At 43.0% G+C, this 15669-nt stretch overlaps 1 protein-coding gene across 2 annotated transcripts in view; it reads right to left on the bottom strand.

Annotated features, from left to right (window-relative positions):
- The window catches only part of LOC145441307 (uncharacterized), a 103052-nt gene that overhangs the window by 51538 nt on the left and 35845 nt on the right, over positions 1–15669 (bottom strand). For both annotated transcript variants that reach the window (XM_080319133.1, XM_080319132.1), the window contains 32 exons: positions 14349–14504; positions 14131–14286; positions 13475–13630; positions 13258–13413; positions 12853–12993; positions 11856–12002; positions 11638–11790; positions 10636–10791; positions 10413–10571; positions 9518–9676; positions 9307–9462; positions 9095–9250; positions 8546–8701; positions 8182–8487; positions 7903–8058; positions 7690–7845; positions 7472–7633; positions 6699–6854; positions 6486–6641; positions 5809–5964; positions 5431–5748; positions 4700–4855; positions 3821–3973; positions 3601–3756; positions 2903–3058; positions 2683–2838; positions 2276–2431; positions 1523–1678; positions 1304–1459; positions 801–956; positions 262–417; positions 47–202 (listed from right to left, as the gene is read on the bottom strand). In XM_080319133.1, coding sequence (XP_080175259.1) covers positions 47–202; positions 262–417; positions 801–956; positions 1304–1459; positions 1523–1678; positions 2276–2431; positions 2683–2838; positions 2903–3058; positions 3601–3756; positions 3821–3973; positions 4700–4855; positions 5431–5748; positions 5809–5964; positions 6486–6641; positions 6699–6854; positions 7472–7633; positions 7690–7845; positions 7903–8058; positions 8182–8487; positions 8546–8701; positions 9095–9250; positions 9307–9462; positions 9518–9676; positions 10413–10571; positions 10636–10791; positions 11638–11790; positions 11856–12002; positions 12853–12993; positions 13258–13413; positions 13475–13630; positions 14131–14286; positions 14349–14504 — 5286 coding nt within the window. The remainder of the gene's footprint in view (positions 1–46; positions 203–261; positions 418–800; positions 957–1303; positions 1460–1522; positions 1679–2275; positions 2432–2682; positions 2839–2902; positions 3059–3600; positions 3757–3820; positions 3974–4699; positions 4856–5430; positions 5749–5808; positions 5965–6485; positions 6642–6698; positions 6855–7471; positions 7634–7689; positions 7846–7902; positions 8059–8181; positions 8488–8545; positions 8702–9094; positions 9251–9306; positions 9463–9517; positions 9677–10412; positions 10572–10635; positions 10792–11637; positions 11791–11855; positions 12003–12852; positions 12994–13257; positions 13414–13474; positions 13631–14130; positions 14287–14348; positions 14505–15669) is intronic.

Genomic DNA, 15669 nt, shown 5'->3' on the forward strand with positions numbered 1-15669 from the left:
CGGGCAGAAAAATGGATGCTTTGTACTGTTAACCGTTATCACTTACATGTCCATTGCAAAATTCTTCTTCCAACGTTGGTCCCTGACACCCGATGTCACCTTCCTCGCCATCGACGCAAATCCTCGAATGAGATCGACTGCCACCACCGCACGGTACGCTACACTGGGCCCAGTTGGTCCAATCCGACCAAAACGGACAGTTCTACCAAACCATTTTGATTATTATCATACTATACATGTTATGAAAGAAGCATAATTTACCCCAAGATCGCATGAGTCAATATCTTCCACTCGTCCGATACAGCCGACGTCACCGCGCACGCCGTTGACGCAATATCTTGAACGTCTGCGTGTTGCAGTACCACATGTGGCACTGCAATCTGTCCAATTTCCCCATTGAGAGAAGAAGGCACAGTCCTGTTGAAAAGGAAAAACAACGATATTACCTCACACAGCACAGAGGTCATTTACAAGAGAGATAGTGTATTTCATCAACAATGAAATACAAAACGAAATGTTAATAACCATGCAAGTCATGATGTCAAACAGATATTACATGATATTGACAGGGGTACCAAAATAACTGTCTTTAAACCTGTACCTACTTGATGTAACAACCAAATTCTACCTTCAGTCAAGTAGGAAAATATAACGAGCAAAGAAGTGAGCACAAAAGCAACTAGATATCAGAAAGAAACGCTAGAATCAGGTAAAATGACTTCCTATGTTGACAGTGTGAGCTTGATACAGTAACAATTTGAGTAAAGCAGTCTAAAGCGACCATTTTCCAGGAGACATACCCCTTCCACGCAATCAGTTTGTTCTTCCGCAGGGCCGTAGCATCCGTCCTGTCCGAAGATACCGCCGACACACCGTCTGCTCTTAGATCGGCTACCCAATCCACACGTCACAGAGCAAGCAGACCAGCTGGTCCAATCTTCCAGGAAGGGACAAGCCTAAACATTCAACGGTAAAGCATGTAGTGCTACTGTGGACAAGTGGACATTTCGTGTTTTTCGTGTTCGATAGTTTGGGAGCTTTAATTGCATATGCTAGATGACATACTTCTGCATGGGTCGCGTATAAGGCGATCCAACGGATGGCCCACACTATATTTATCGATCTTGTTCAATCTACTACGATATTGTGTCAATTCTGAGCATAAGTGAAGAAACCAATCTGCTACTTCAATGATATATACTTATGCTACTACATAAAATCCAGTCTACATACACAGGGAAACTTATCAGACTTTGCGGCACTAGGAGTTATAAGGAAGATAGATATAAAAGGAAAATTCTACTTGTGCATTGCATTCCTGGACTTCGTCATCATCACCGATACATCCGGGCATGCCATTTACTCCGTTGATGCATTGTCTCGTTCTACGTACAACACCACCGTTGCAAGACACGCTGCAGTCGGACCATGCGGTCCAGAATCCCCACTCTGGGCACACCTGCAGAACGCACAGATTTCCATACAAAACTGGTCCGACAAAGCTAGATCCAATTGAAAATACCTCTAGGTTGCACACTTCGTCTTCAGTGTCACTTCCGAAGCAGCCTGGCACGCCTGGTTCTCCATTGACACACAAGCGGCCTTTCATTCTGGACCCACCTCCGCACGTAACGGAACACGGGCCGTACTGACTCCATTCCGACCAGTAAGGACATCCCTGTGTAGAAACGCGAGTGCTTACGAAAATATCACGAACTTTTAGATTTCACTCGCAAGTCGCATACATAAAGAGATGCTTCCATATGCTACATGGCAGTACACGTAATAAAATGAAAGAAAATCCTATTTTCGGAATTTCAACTGAATCCTCAATTCAATATTCTAATTTGTCAAGTAAGATTATTAAAAAGGGTATTTTTCAACATCTCGTGGTAGAAAAGCTAAATTCGTTGGCAAATCAACACTGAGATCTGCAAGTTGTGCTTTTCTTTAGTAAAATTGAAGCAGGAGATTGATATATAATCTCTCTCAGGTCCGATACATGAAGGGATACCTCGAATCCCTTCATGGCAAAGCATGTAATGAAATAAAAGAAAATCGAATTTTCGGCATTTCAACCTCGACTCATTACTTCATTTTGTCAAGCACCATTTTTAAAAAAGGGTATTTTTCAACATATTGTGGTCGAAGAACAACTATTGTTGGCAAATCAACATTCAAATCAATGAATGGTGTGTTTACCTTGGTAAAATTGCAACAAAAGATCGATATTATTGTAGGTAGTAGTCACATAGAATCTTAAAAGAACTCTTACGTCTCCGTTACAAAATCTTTCTTCTTCCGTAGAGCCTTCGCAACCAATTTCTCCGCCTTCGCCATTCACACAAACCCTGTTTCTGAATTGCAGGCCGCCGTTGCACGTAACGCTGCATTGCGTGAAATCGCTCCAGTTCGACCAGAACGGACAATCCTGTTGACGGAGAGTTTCTTCATCATTGCAAATAATTCAAACATTAAATTCAACTACTATATGACACAAAGATTGATTGGATGCAGTGCACAAAAGAAAGTTTGTGTGAGAATTTGTTGTTATATATGATAAAATTTAAAGAATTTCCAAGTTAAAACAGCAGCAAAGTGATCTGGTGGTCATCATCTAGCATACTGCAGCTGATAGGGATAGCAAATTACAAAATTTGTGCCTACTTCTGACAAACTCACCGATTCTCCACACGACGTGATTTGAGTGGCGCTGCCTTGGCAACCAACATCACCAGCGTCACCGTTAATACATTCTCTCTTTCTCTGCCTCGTACCACCACCACAAGTGACATCACACTGGCTGTAGGACGTCCAAGTGGTCCAGTATGCGCAGTTCTGGTAACACATCAAGAAAATTGTCAATCATTTCCACGCGAAAGCATGACGTCACAAATATTACCCCTTCCACGCATTCCCTCTCGTCCGTGCCACTGCCCTGGCAGCCAGAATCGCCGGGGGAACCTCCGAAGCAGGTACGAGTTCTACTGCGGACACCGAGTCCGCAAGTAGCGCTACACCCGCTCCAAAGAGCCCAAGGAGCCCATGACTCGCAAGGCTGAAAAAATTGACAATGATTGTTTACACTAGTGGTTCTCAAATCACACTTCGGTCTCCTAAACAATTATTATATGTCTCATATTCCCAGTTTGGTCTTGCACTTCCGTAATTGTTGTGCTTAAAACATACTTGTTGGGGGCTTGGCCTTCTAGACCCCATTCTTCTACACGGGATTATATCACTACCCTTTATACACGAGTCGTATCTGTTTATGTCTATGTTCTTGCTACGCACCAATATCTCAATTACTAATATTATAAGAGATCAGTGTGTATTTATTTGCTAGTCGCCATTTTAAAGTTAATGAATGGATTTGGTCAATAATATTGGTTCTTGCATATATTTCGAACTTTTGGTTAGATGGCAGGTGTCGTAAGCTTTATTAAAACACACAACGCTCTCGCAAGGCTACATGTGAAATAGCCTATATAAAATTGGATTCGGAAATATGGTGTGTTGTAAGTGCTTCACGGTCCCAAAAATATGTTTTAGTACGAGAACCACTGGTCCACAAGGAGGCAACAATTTTCTAAATCTTACAGCGCTGTTACAGTTGGCTTCCTCGCTCAACGGTGCGTCGCAGAAACCGCCAGCACCTTCCGGGACCTGGCAGGTCCTGTACCGCCTCAACACTCCACCACCGCAAGTAACACTGCATTGGGTCCATTGCGCCCACTCGTCCAGTACCGGGCATCTCTACGAATGCAAGTCAGTAGGATTGTATTAAGCGGTGAAATCGTGCGAAAACACAACTTCTTACCTGAGTATTACATTCTTCGTCCATTATTCTTTCGCCATCACAATCGTCCGAATTTCTTTCATTGACGCACAATCTACTGCGGGTTCTGGTGCCGCCGCCGCACGATTCGGTACATGCGCCCCAGCTCGACCATTGGGTGAAGAACGGGCACGGCTACAAAGGACAACGCAACAATCCATTATGGCAGTTACGACTGATACGAATATTAATTTACAAAGTCTTTTTTCAATCTCTAACTGCTGCTAACAATTACTCCTGTCTCAGCCGAATTATTCGGGTTTATTTCAGTATGAAGGTAGACTATTATTCAATTGGATTTATGCCATCCGTTCACCTCGATTATTCAAATATTCTTATGCCTGTGACATCATATTTGTTCAATGTTCATACAACTGTTGATAGACAAAGTTCTTTTGTAATCTATACAACTTCCTGACGATTACCTCTATCGATTTTCAGCCGAAAATATTTGTCTTGATTTCGATATCTATATATTATCCAATTGCAGATTATGGCAGTGTTTCTAAGCCGGGTGCCGCAAGATAATGAGGTAAGGAGGGACTTATAACAAAAATGGACATCTGAATTCAATGGCATTCAGGAAGCTGATGATTGAAAACAACGGTAATCAATAATCCAACTCTCCAATTGGCAACGAGGCGTCAGCACGTAGGGTGCTACAATCATTAGCGTGCTAGGTGATGACTCTTTTTTCATTTTTAGTCATCAGCTTTCCATTAATATCTCAAATCTCGCACTCAGGGTACTATAAGTGCTAGGGTGGCGCTGACTACTTATCCCTTTCAGAAGGTATGCGGGGTCAAAAAAGTGGAGAACAACAGGACTGCAGTGCGAAAGCAAATAAATCACAAGCCTTACGTCATGTCCGCAGCTGCTCTGCTCTGACTGTGGCCCCTGACAACCGAAATCGCCGGGGTTGCCGTTCACGCAAACTCTTGAGTGGCGTCGCAAGCCACCGCCGCACGAGGCTGTGCAGCTTGTCCAGCTGGTCCACACTCCCCAGAACGGACACTCCTGCGACAAAAAGTATCAATGATACAATCATGCATAACGGAGCGTGGCTCAATCAGACTTGGATGAACTACTGGCTCTTCAAAACTCGCAACTAGAACAAGAACTACAACAAACAACCTATACCAATCCCCAACTAACTAACTAAAACAAAACTATATCCAATTCCGAAGCAACTCATTCATTGTAATCTTATCAGAATAGGCTCTTCACATGAACATCGGTACTAGTTTAAAATAGTAGGAGTTTCAACCTTCAAAACCCACCCCTGGCTATGCTACTGTTGGTAGTGATGAATCTGAGCTAGCAATGGCTGCAAGAACATCACACAGCAGAACGCTGGGATCACGATACACCGCAAACGACGACACAAATTTTCTAGTTGATCGGCAACGAATTTTTTTTTGTACTAGAACTAGAACTACACACTTTTGAAAATCTGCAACCAGAACTAGTGCTGGAAATACAACTACAACTACTCAAAAAACCAGTAGTCAATTGACCGTCAATTAAATAGATTGGGTTGCACAAGATCGCACATCGCAGCGCACAAACTTAATTCAATTCAATCATCATACCTCTACGTCGCAATCGTCGCTTTCTGCATCGTTTCCAACGCACCCCTCGTCTCCAGCAATACCGTTAACGCATATCTTGCTGCGTGTCCGTTGCGTTAGAGACCCGCACGGTCCTTCGCAAAGCGTCCAGGACGTCCAGTCGCCCCAGTAGGGACACTCGCCATTGATGCAAGACACCGATTCAAAGTCCCGGCCGAAACATCCTTCCGCCAGTTCTCCGCCGCTGTTGAGACACGTACGTCCGCGCGACCGCACACCTCTGCCGCAAGTGACCGAGCAGAAGGTCCAGTCGGTCCATTCCGCGTATCTCGGACATTCCTGGAAGTAATCGGTGAGACGTCAACCAAACGTCACAACGAAAGTAGATGCACCTCGTACCGTGACGGAACAAAATTCTTCCTCTCTTCGGATTCCGTCACATCCGTCTTTTCCAGGTACTCCACCAATGCAAGTACGCACCCTGGAGATAAGTCCTCTGCCGCAAGAAGCGCTGCATTGAGACCATTCGCCCCATTGTTGCCATCTCGGGCATGGCTGTGAATAAGATTATGTTATGATCCCGAATTTAAAGGGGCACGCTCTAAATATGATACGGTCTCAAATTGAAGTTTGAGGTGTGAGAATATTGTGAGCCGCAGCCATATTCATTAGAAAGGCACTGTATTCGAACCGCAGCTAAAAGTTTTAATGAATGTTCTTATTACACATTAACTATCGCTGTGTTATTGAGATCACACGTCAAGGCTTCATAACCCTTTGCGATATCTATGGCACGCATTCCTTCGGAGTGTCACTTTCTCGGCACAACCTCCGTCTCATAGTCACACTTTTTTAGGAACTACGTTGAAAATATGCATAAAGCATTACCCATAATGCTTATACGGGATGCAACATCAAAGACTCTCATTACAGATCTATACCACAGAGATTCACGAAGACTAACAGGACTGCAAAATTTCTGCTACTAAAATCTATTTCACAGTTCCAACTTTTATTTTATACCACGTCATATAGTGTGCTGCGTCTATTAGCGTCAGAAGACCAAGTCTACATACTTGCGAACTGCATGGTAGCGCTTCCGTGTCCGATCCGTCACATCCGAATCCGCCTGCTTCGCCGTTTATGCAATTCCTAACACGAGAACGTACTCCGCCACCACAAGTCTGGGAGCATTCTCGCCAGCTGCCCCACGTCGACCAGTATGGACACGGCTGTAATCAAAGAATTTCATCAGTGACAATCAAAGCGTACCTAGCCGAATGACTTACGTCGCCGTTGCAGTAAATCTCCTCGATAGCAGGTCCAGCGCAGCCCTTCATACCGACTACACCGTTGTTGCAAGTACGCTCGTGTGTTTGCGTACCGCCACCGCACAGCACCGTGCATTCCGTGAAGGAAGACCATTGCGACCACGTCGGGCAAGCCTGTTTTTAAATTTGAAAATGTAGGTTGGGCGAACAGAGCTCATTAAAATACACGTTCCTATCTTTTCATTGTATCACCATCTTGCGGTGTTTTGAAATAATAGATATACATATCGGAATCAGATATGAGTATTAGGCTTCAAGTCGAGTATTCGTAACACTTATACTCGAGCATCACTCAAATAGTTTTGCCTACTTGACTAATTACTTGAGTGTAAATGATTTCAGACCACTTCTATTACATAACCTAGAAAATATTGCCACTTTCACAACGCATTGACTATAATTTAGTAGTTCTAAGACTGTACTTACAAAATAGAATTTGATCGCAATTTCACGATTGTCATTTCCACTAATGAGAATGGATTCCTACTACATATTTTTGATGTTGCGATACGATCAATTGAGGATTCAAGGCTTCCAGAATGGGGAAAAATATCTAATCGATAAATATCAATAACAAGATACTTCTTACTGGAAAGATGTGCATAATTTTAGTATAAAATCGTCTCTCTCGACTCGAATCGACACCAATCATCACAATGAATACTCGATTTGTGTTCGAGTACTAATTCATTGTGGCCAGTCATAGTAACGTTGCGGTGCGTTTAAATTACCTTATTAATATTGCACTCGTCGACTTCGAAAGTATCTCCTTCTTCGCACCCGAATTCGCCGACCACTCCATTAACGCAATACCGGAATCGGCGCCTGCTACCTCCATCGCAAGACATGGAGCAAACGCCCCAGCTTCCCCATTCCGACCAGGACGGGCAAGCCTGCAAATATTTTGATTCGAGAATCGCTCACGTGTCCGGGTAGGTAAAATCATTACCTCTTGACCGCAGGATTGCGCTTGACGCGTCAAACCTCGACAACCGATATCGCCAGGGGCGCCATTAACACAAATCCTTGTCCTAAATGTCGTGCCGCCATCACACAGAGCAGTACACTGGCTGAATTCGGTCCAAGCGTCCCAGTACGGGCATGACTTGAATGGAATGTGTTTTATATGGAATATTTACACACAAAATCGCAAAATACTTACCATGATGTTACATTCCCGATCTTGTCGGTAGTTACCGTCGCAGCCTTCATCGCCTTGGATACCGTTGAGACATGATCTCACTCGTCGCGCCCGGCCGCCTCCGCAAGTGCGAGAGCACTCCGACCACTCTTCCCATTCTGTCCAGTTTGGACACGGCTGAAATTTTTCAAACATTGTAATTTACACATAGCCTCTTACACACATTGTCTTGTATACAGATTCTGCATATTTTACATGCACTACAAACATTTACACACACACACAAATACAGACACGAACCTGTTGATTGCAGAGCTGTTCTTCCTCATTCGGACCATCACAGTCATCTTCTCCCCCGTTCAAGCAAGTGCGTCTGTGCGAGCGAGACCCGCCCCCACACGTTCTGGAACATGGTCCCCATTCGCCCCACACTGAATAGTACGGGCATGCTTGCGCGTTACAGAATCCCATCTGGATTCGTGACCCGCTACATCCTCTGTGGCCAATTTCTCCGTTCAGGCACGTCCTCAAACGCTGATAGACTCCGCCACCGCAAGATTCAGAGCATTGGGACCAGTCGCCCCACACCGCCCATTGCGGGCATGCCTTTGATAAAAATCATTGGTTATTTCGAATGCGATATTGTGAAAAGGGGGAAAATTACGTTCGAGTTGCAGGGCAAAGTTTCCTCTGTTTCTCCCCGGCATTCTGGGTCGTTGTTGTCGCCATTGATGCATAATCGAGTCCTGGTCGTGACACCGCCACCACATTCCTTCGAGCATTGAGACCATTGCGCCCACTCAGACAAATGTGGGCATATCTACGCATAATATTCTCAATTAGACGACTGTTGGTAGTAAAATTGAATGTTACTTTCAAGACTAAATCCATTGCAGCATAATAACTCAAAGACTTTTCGTATGTCCCTTGTTAAAAGATAACGCCACGATGACAATGATATCAACATAGTTTCAAATGATAACCTATTTGGCAAAGTATGACATGAAAAAGAAGGCATGATGAAGTCAGCTGTACCGGTAACTATGCTGTAGTCATAACAGAGAAATATACAATACACAGAGAGACGTTTAACAAACATATAGCAATATATATCAATGAAAAATTCTTCGAGAATTATGTTGCAATGAATGTAGTCTTTAGAGCAGTATGCTGAATTTGAAAGGACACATTACTAGAAAAGAAATTTCATTACCGATCCAAAACACAAGTTTTCCTCCTCGTCGGACCCTTCGCAGCCCCGATCGCCCGGTCTTCCACCGTTACAGGTACGGAAATGGGTGCGTATACCATATCCACAAGTCACAGAACACCTAGACCAGTCTCCCCATTCCGACCATTGGGCACATGTCTAAAAATACCCAATATTATCGAAAAGAGCTTGTAGGGTGTCATGGATCCTATTACATTTCCTCTGCAGCGCCTCCTGTCCTGGGGCAGTCCGAAACAGCCGTAAAAGCCGGCTTCTCCGCCGATGCAAAGTCTCTCCCTAGTTTGAAGTCCGAATCCGCATTGCCTGCTGCATAATCCCCATTCGAACCATTGCGACCATTGTGGACAGTCCTGTAAGTCAATGCGCTTACTACCCCGCCTTTCACGAAAAGCTTGACCCACTCACTTCGGGATTACATTCTCTCTCCGCTACAGCCCCAGCGCCGCGACAACCTGGGTCGCCTGGCTCTCCGTTTATGCATAGTCTTGTTCTATTTGTTACGCCACCGCCGCATGGGGAACTGCATTGGGCCCATTGCGACCAAGTTGACCAGAACGCACACGCCTATAACAACACGGTAGTAGTGTAAGGCATTCAAATATTCTGCCAGTTTAATTTGTTCACACAAAATTTGGAACGAAAGAGATGACACTAAATTGTGAAATAGAACAGATAGTAGCCTGGAACGATGGAAAATCCAGTACGAGTGATTCGATAACGAATCGGGTATTAAGTGTCGAGACGAGTATTCAAGTAATGATGATGTTATCTGTCAAGTTCAACCATGTGCGTTACGTACAGTTACATTACATTGAAGGTAATTTGCTAAGCTTCAACCATATCTATTTCATAGTGCTTTTATGAAAATGCCGCAGGTAAATCATTATTTCACAGAACTATCGCTTCAGCCATGGTGCGCAGCCTTATGTTACATGATTGGATGCAGGGATGGTTTCAAGGCTTCCACGGCAAGAGGAAAGTATGGAAACTAAAATTCTACTTTATAAAATTAATTCGTAGTGACAGGGGGATTGTAGCTGTTCGGTCGTTATTCTATCTAACTATCATCCAGGTTCAACTGAATCGTGAGACTTGCAGATTTGACTGAATGCAGGAACGTTTACATACAGCCCCCAGTTCAAGTGAGAGCAGAATAATACTTCTTCATTTCTCCTCACACTATCGTACAAATACTTGAAAAAGTCGTCTCTCACTGCTCACTCGTTACAATTAATACTAGAATTGAGTTTGAGTACTCAAATCATCGAGCCCAGCCATAACTGCGACAAAATACACTTACCCTATCACTGGAGCAGGACGTTTCCTCTCGAATTGGTCCTTCACAGCCCATATCCCCTTGATTCCCGTTGTTGCATGTGCGGAAGCGTGATCTCATGCCATAGCCGCACGAAACGCTACATTGGGTATACTCGCTCCATTGGTTCCAAGAAGGACAAGGCTGATAAAGAAAACAAACCGTGAATTCGTAGATGAAGTATATCATCGCGCCGAAATACTCATACCAATTCATTGCAGTCTTGTTCTTCATGTTGATCGCCGATACAGCCGGGCTCACCAAAGTACCCGTTGTTGCAGGTACGACTCTGTCTTCGCACGCCTCCACCGCAAGTGGCAGAACAATCGCCCCACGAGCTCCAGTTTGTAAACGACGGACACAACTGCAAATTGTGTGGGATATAACTTAAGTTACTCTTAGATCGTGATGACCTTGAAGACAGAGGCGCAAGGAGTTTAGATGCCTCACATTGTTAACGTATCGCTTATGGGTTGGGTAATATAGAAAGTCATATGGAACCAGTTTAAGTTTGAACATCTAAAATTTCTGAAAGAGACCATGTGCACTAGGGCTGTTCAAAAATAACTTTTTTTTCTGAATCTTGCGGGTTACTTGATTAAATCGTTAGGTTGCCTTAAAAAATGACGCACACCAAATTTGAATTCATTCCAACCAATATTCGCGGATTTCGTAGAGTTTGAAAATTTTGAATTTGCCTAGAAATGCAAAAAAAATATTTTTTCAAATTTTTCTGCCAACCCCATGAAATTGTTGGGCTGTCTTCAAAAACAATGCAAAACAAATTTGACTCAATTCGAAGCCGTAGAAGTGGAGTTATTTCAGTTTTTCTTAGATAATTCTGGGATTATCCTTGATTGGGGGATCATCCCAGAATTATCATCAAAAAACTTGAATAACTGGGCTTCTGCAGCTTGGAATCGAGTCAAATTTGTTTTGCATCGTTTTTGAAGACAGAGCAACAATTTCATAAGGTTGGAAGGAAAATTGGAAAAAAATTTTTTTTTGCATTTTTAGGCAAATTCAAAATTTTCAAACTCTACGAAATCCGCGAATATTGGTTGGAATGAATTCAAATTCGGTGTGCGTCATTTTTTAAGGCAACCTAACGATTTAATCAAGTAACCCGCAAGATTCAGGAAAAAAGGTTATTTTTGAACAGCCCTAATGTGCACGGCATTTTCCATTTTTTAAAAGTACGAAAACTCACCTTCTCATTGCAAGATTGCGTCTGCTCCGCAGGCCCTTCGCAAGTGTTCCGCGCGTTGCTATTTTGACAAATACGAGTCCGGCTCGAGACACCGCCGCCGCAAGTGAAGGAGCAAGTCGACCATCTGCCCCACTTCGACCATTCTGCGCAAGGCTAGCGAGAAAATATACATAGTTAAAGCCTTAGAAGTAATCGCACGTGACATTTGTCATTGATACCTCTTCGTTGCAAGCTGTTTGCTCTACTGCACTTCCCGGGCATCCTTCTCCGCCAGGAGTGCACACTCTTGTCCGAACCGAGATACCCGCTCCGCACTCTTCACTGCATGTGCCATATTCTGACCATTCACTCCATTCAGGGCATTCCTAAATTAGTATGTTCGATGGTGACACACAATTTTTTTCTGGGTGTTTAATGAATCGGAAAAACAATCAAAATAGTCATTATATGAGAAAATGAATATACACTCATTGTTCTGGTAGTCTTCGGCACTGCAACGGCTGTAGCCAAAAAAACTGATGAAGCATACCAATAAGATCCCGGGAAACGTAAGACTCACATCAGATCACTTTAATTGCAACTGTGCATATTTTACAGAAAACCTTGCACTCCGCGTCAGCGGTGTCTTACAAAAGCCTAGAGGTGGGCCGTGCTATAAGTCGTCAGTTACGGAAAATAAGAAGAATATCGGCCTGGTGTAAATGACCATAGTAGTCGACAAACACCATGAATACCCCAAAAACAAACAAAACCTTGCACTCACCATTGAACTAATTTACAGTTGGACTCAAAAATATTAGCACAACTTCTCTAATTACGATTCTTCCTTTTCAATTATCTCTACCTCTAAAACAATCGCCACAATTCTGTAATCTAACCACTTCATGCATAGCACAGGAACAACACTTTGACTTTTCTAAAATTTTAAAGGTTTACTTCAATATTGCCGTTTTCCTTAGGGGGCAGGTTACCTCCCGGATTGTGTTTTCATTTAGCAGTTATACATTGAATAATGATGATAATCATTTATAGATATCCGAACATAGCAATATATCACCCCTACAATAGGGCGCTGTCCACAAAGGCAATTAAATATATAAAGTATAACAATATGCTCAAAAGACGGAGTGCATAGTGGTAAGGAAAGAACAAACAAACACTACTGTAGTTGGAATGCACGTGTAAATAAAACGATTGTGACTCTATATGACTTACTGCATTCTGGCAAGATTTGGCTTCTCGCCGCGGTCCAAAGCATTCGTCGCCGCTGCATCCTCTTGTCCTGGCTGTGATACCTGGACCGCACGATGAGCTGCACTCTGACCAAGACGACCATCTCTCCCATTCAGTGCATTCCTGATCAGACAAGATCGTTTATAGTTGTCGATTTCATGAAAAGCACCAGTAACCAGATGTGGTCGGCAACAAACTATTACTTTTTTGAGTACGGAAGTAGGTTTTACCTGCTTGTATTATTTGCTCAACTTGAAGTACAGTAATTTTGACATGCCTTTGAAATTGCAACTTTTACATGTACTTGAGTGGAAATTTCTGGCATTGCATCTACTTCTGCTTGAGTAGCAACGCTGACTACTTTGACAACCTCTGCCAGAAACATACCTTATCGTTACAGTCCCTCGAGTCTTCTGTACTTCCAATGCACCCCACCATATTATCGACGCCATTAACACATATCCTTGTTCTGACTGAAGAGCCGCCGCCGCATGTACGAGAACAACCTCCCCAGGGTGTCCAGTCCGAAAAGTATGGGCATGCCTTCAAAAGCGGCGATGTGTCAGCACCTCTGTAGAACGCTTAACAGTATATCAATCTGTACCTCTCCACTGCAGTACTCCGATTCAATGGGACTTCCCGAGCAACCTTGCATTCCGACAGTGCCGCCAATGCATTCCCTGGCATGGGTGCGGCTTCCGCCTCCGCAGGTCACCGAACACCCGGTCCACGAAGACCAATCGCCCCAGGTTTCACAATCCTAAATAAATCGTGAATTTGAGAGGTGGGCAAAATTAAATTGCCGGATGAAGCTGAGTTGGGAAGATACGATAGAGTCTTTATTTTTTCGTCGAACTAGAACACATGACATACAGGCAAAAGACTATCAATGATAATAGACCAAATAATGCTGAACTATTATTGGATGTCATTTGGAGCAATTTTGAATCTTCATACTTTGTGAATAATTTTTTTGTCACAGCTTTTGAATGAATTTGAGTGGGCATCTGATCTCCGCTTCGGTTTTACCACAACAGAGAATCAATTAGGGATTTTATATGGAGCGTGAAGCTTCAATCCAGGACAAAATTTTGATTTGAAATCGTCCTACCTAATGCAAGCGATAGCACAATAGGTCATGAAATACTTTTAGTCCGTGCTCAACAAAAATCAACCGGGAACATTCAAGTCATTGTCATCGACACCCGACTCGAAATGAGATCACTCAAATCTTTGTCATTAGACAATGTCAAAACATACATTTGTGGCGCAAGCCTCCAGTGAATCTTGTGATCCCTCACAACCCTCGTCTCCTGGGTTCCCGTTGACGCATACTCTTGAACGCAGCCTTGAACCTCCTCCGCAAGTTTCCGTGCAAGCCGAATATGAGTCCCATGAAGACCAATACGCGCAGTTCTGCGGATGATAAAGTAGTTTGTACTCGTTCACTGGTATTGTCAGGTTGTGATGCACAATACCTGTCTGTTGCATTGAGTTTCTTCGAGAGAGATGCCGATGCATCCTCTGTCCCCAATGTTACCGTCCATGCATGACCTCAAACGAGTTTGAACCCCAAGTCCACAGTCCGAGCTGCATAGAGTCCACTGGCCCCATATACTCCATGATGGGCAGTTCTACGATAGATTCGAAATGATAAATTGCACTTTCTAATGAATGAACATGAGAGAGAGAGAGAGAGAGAGAATTTATTCGGTCCATGAACATTGATAATACACAGATAGATAAATACAAAGCAAAGTATATATAATTCAGAACCAGGCTCTAGCGAAGGGATCGGGAGATCATCAAGTCAGCTACAGCCTGAAAGGGTGGTTGTAATATGAAACTTATAACATAATATAACACATTTGCAAGCAAAAAATATAACATATTCGCAATGTATCAGAAACAGATGAAAAACTAAGTGGGATCACAGTAGGTAACCTAAATAGACGAGATAACACAATGGCACTGGCTACAGGAACACAAACTAGGCAAAGAGATACTGATTGACAAATTTATAAAGAATGTTCATAATTTCCTGCAAGATATTCGTGAAACATTTGTTTAAAGATATGGAGTGGTATATCTTTAATATGGGGCGGAATGGAGTTCCATATACGAGGACCTTGGAAACTGATAGTCTTAAGATGTTCTCGGGGTAGGAATAGATTCATAGAAGAGCCTCGGGTATTGTGTGAATGGTGACTGGTGAGATGAGTGAAATAGTCTAGGAAGATTTCTGGTAGGCTCTCATTGTAGTAGCCATGCATGAGCTTACCTATTTCATATAAGTGGGTATCTTCAACTTTTAAGATGTTCAAGCGACTATATAAAGGATTTACACTATCTCTGCGATTGGCGAGACAAGTCAATTTAATCGCTTTATTCTGCAGGCTTTTAATCCGATTCAAGTATTTGGCTTTAGCTGAACCCCACAATACGACCCCATAAGTCAAGTGCGAGTGGAAGAGTGTGTGATATATTGTTAGTCGTGTGGAAAATGGTAAGAGGAAACGAACTTTTCTTAAGATTCCTATTGCTTTCGATAGTTTAATGCAAATTGAATTAATGTGATCACCCCATGATAGCTTATTATCTATAATTATGCCTAGATAGGATAGAGACGTCTGGAAAGTAGGTCTTTCATTATTGAGCTTCAGTACTATGTCTTTTGGAGTACCTTTACCAAAGAACATACAGTGTGTTTTTGAAGTATTTATTGTTAGTCTATTGCTACACATCCAGTCATATATTTTTATTAGATTTAAATTACATGAATACTCAAGGTCAGCTGTG

The sequence above is a fragment of the Botryllus schlosseri genome, chromosome 6 (assembly GCF_051294905.1).
Source record: "Botryllus schlosseri isolate E-star chromosome 6, Bs_hap1, whole genome shotgun sequence".
Taxonomy (NCBI): Eukaryota; Metazoa; Chordata; class Ascidiacea; order Stolidobranchia; family Styelidae; genus Botryllus; species Botryllus schlosseri.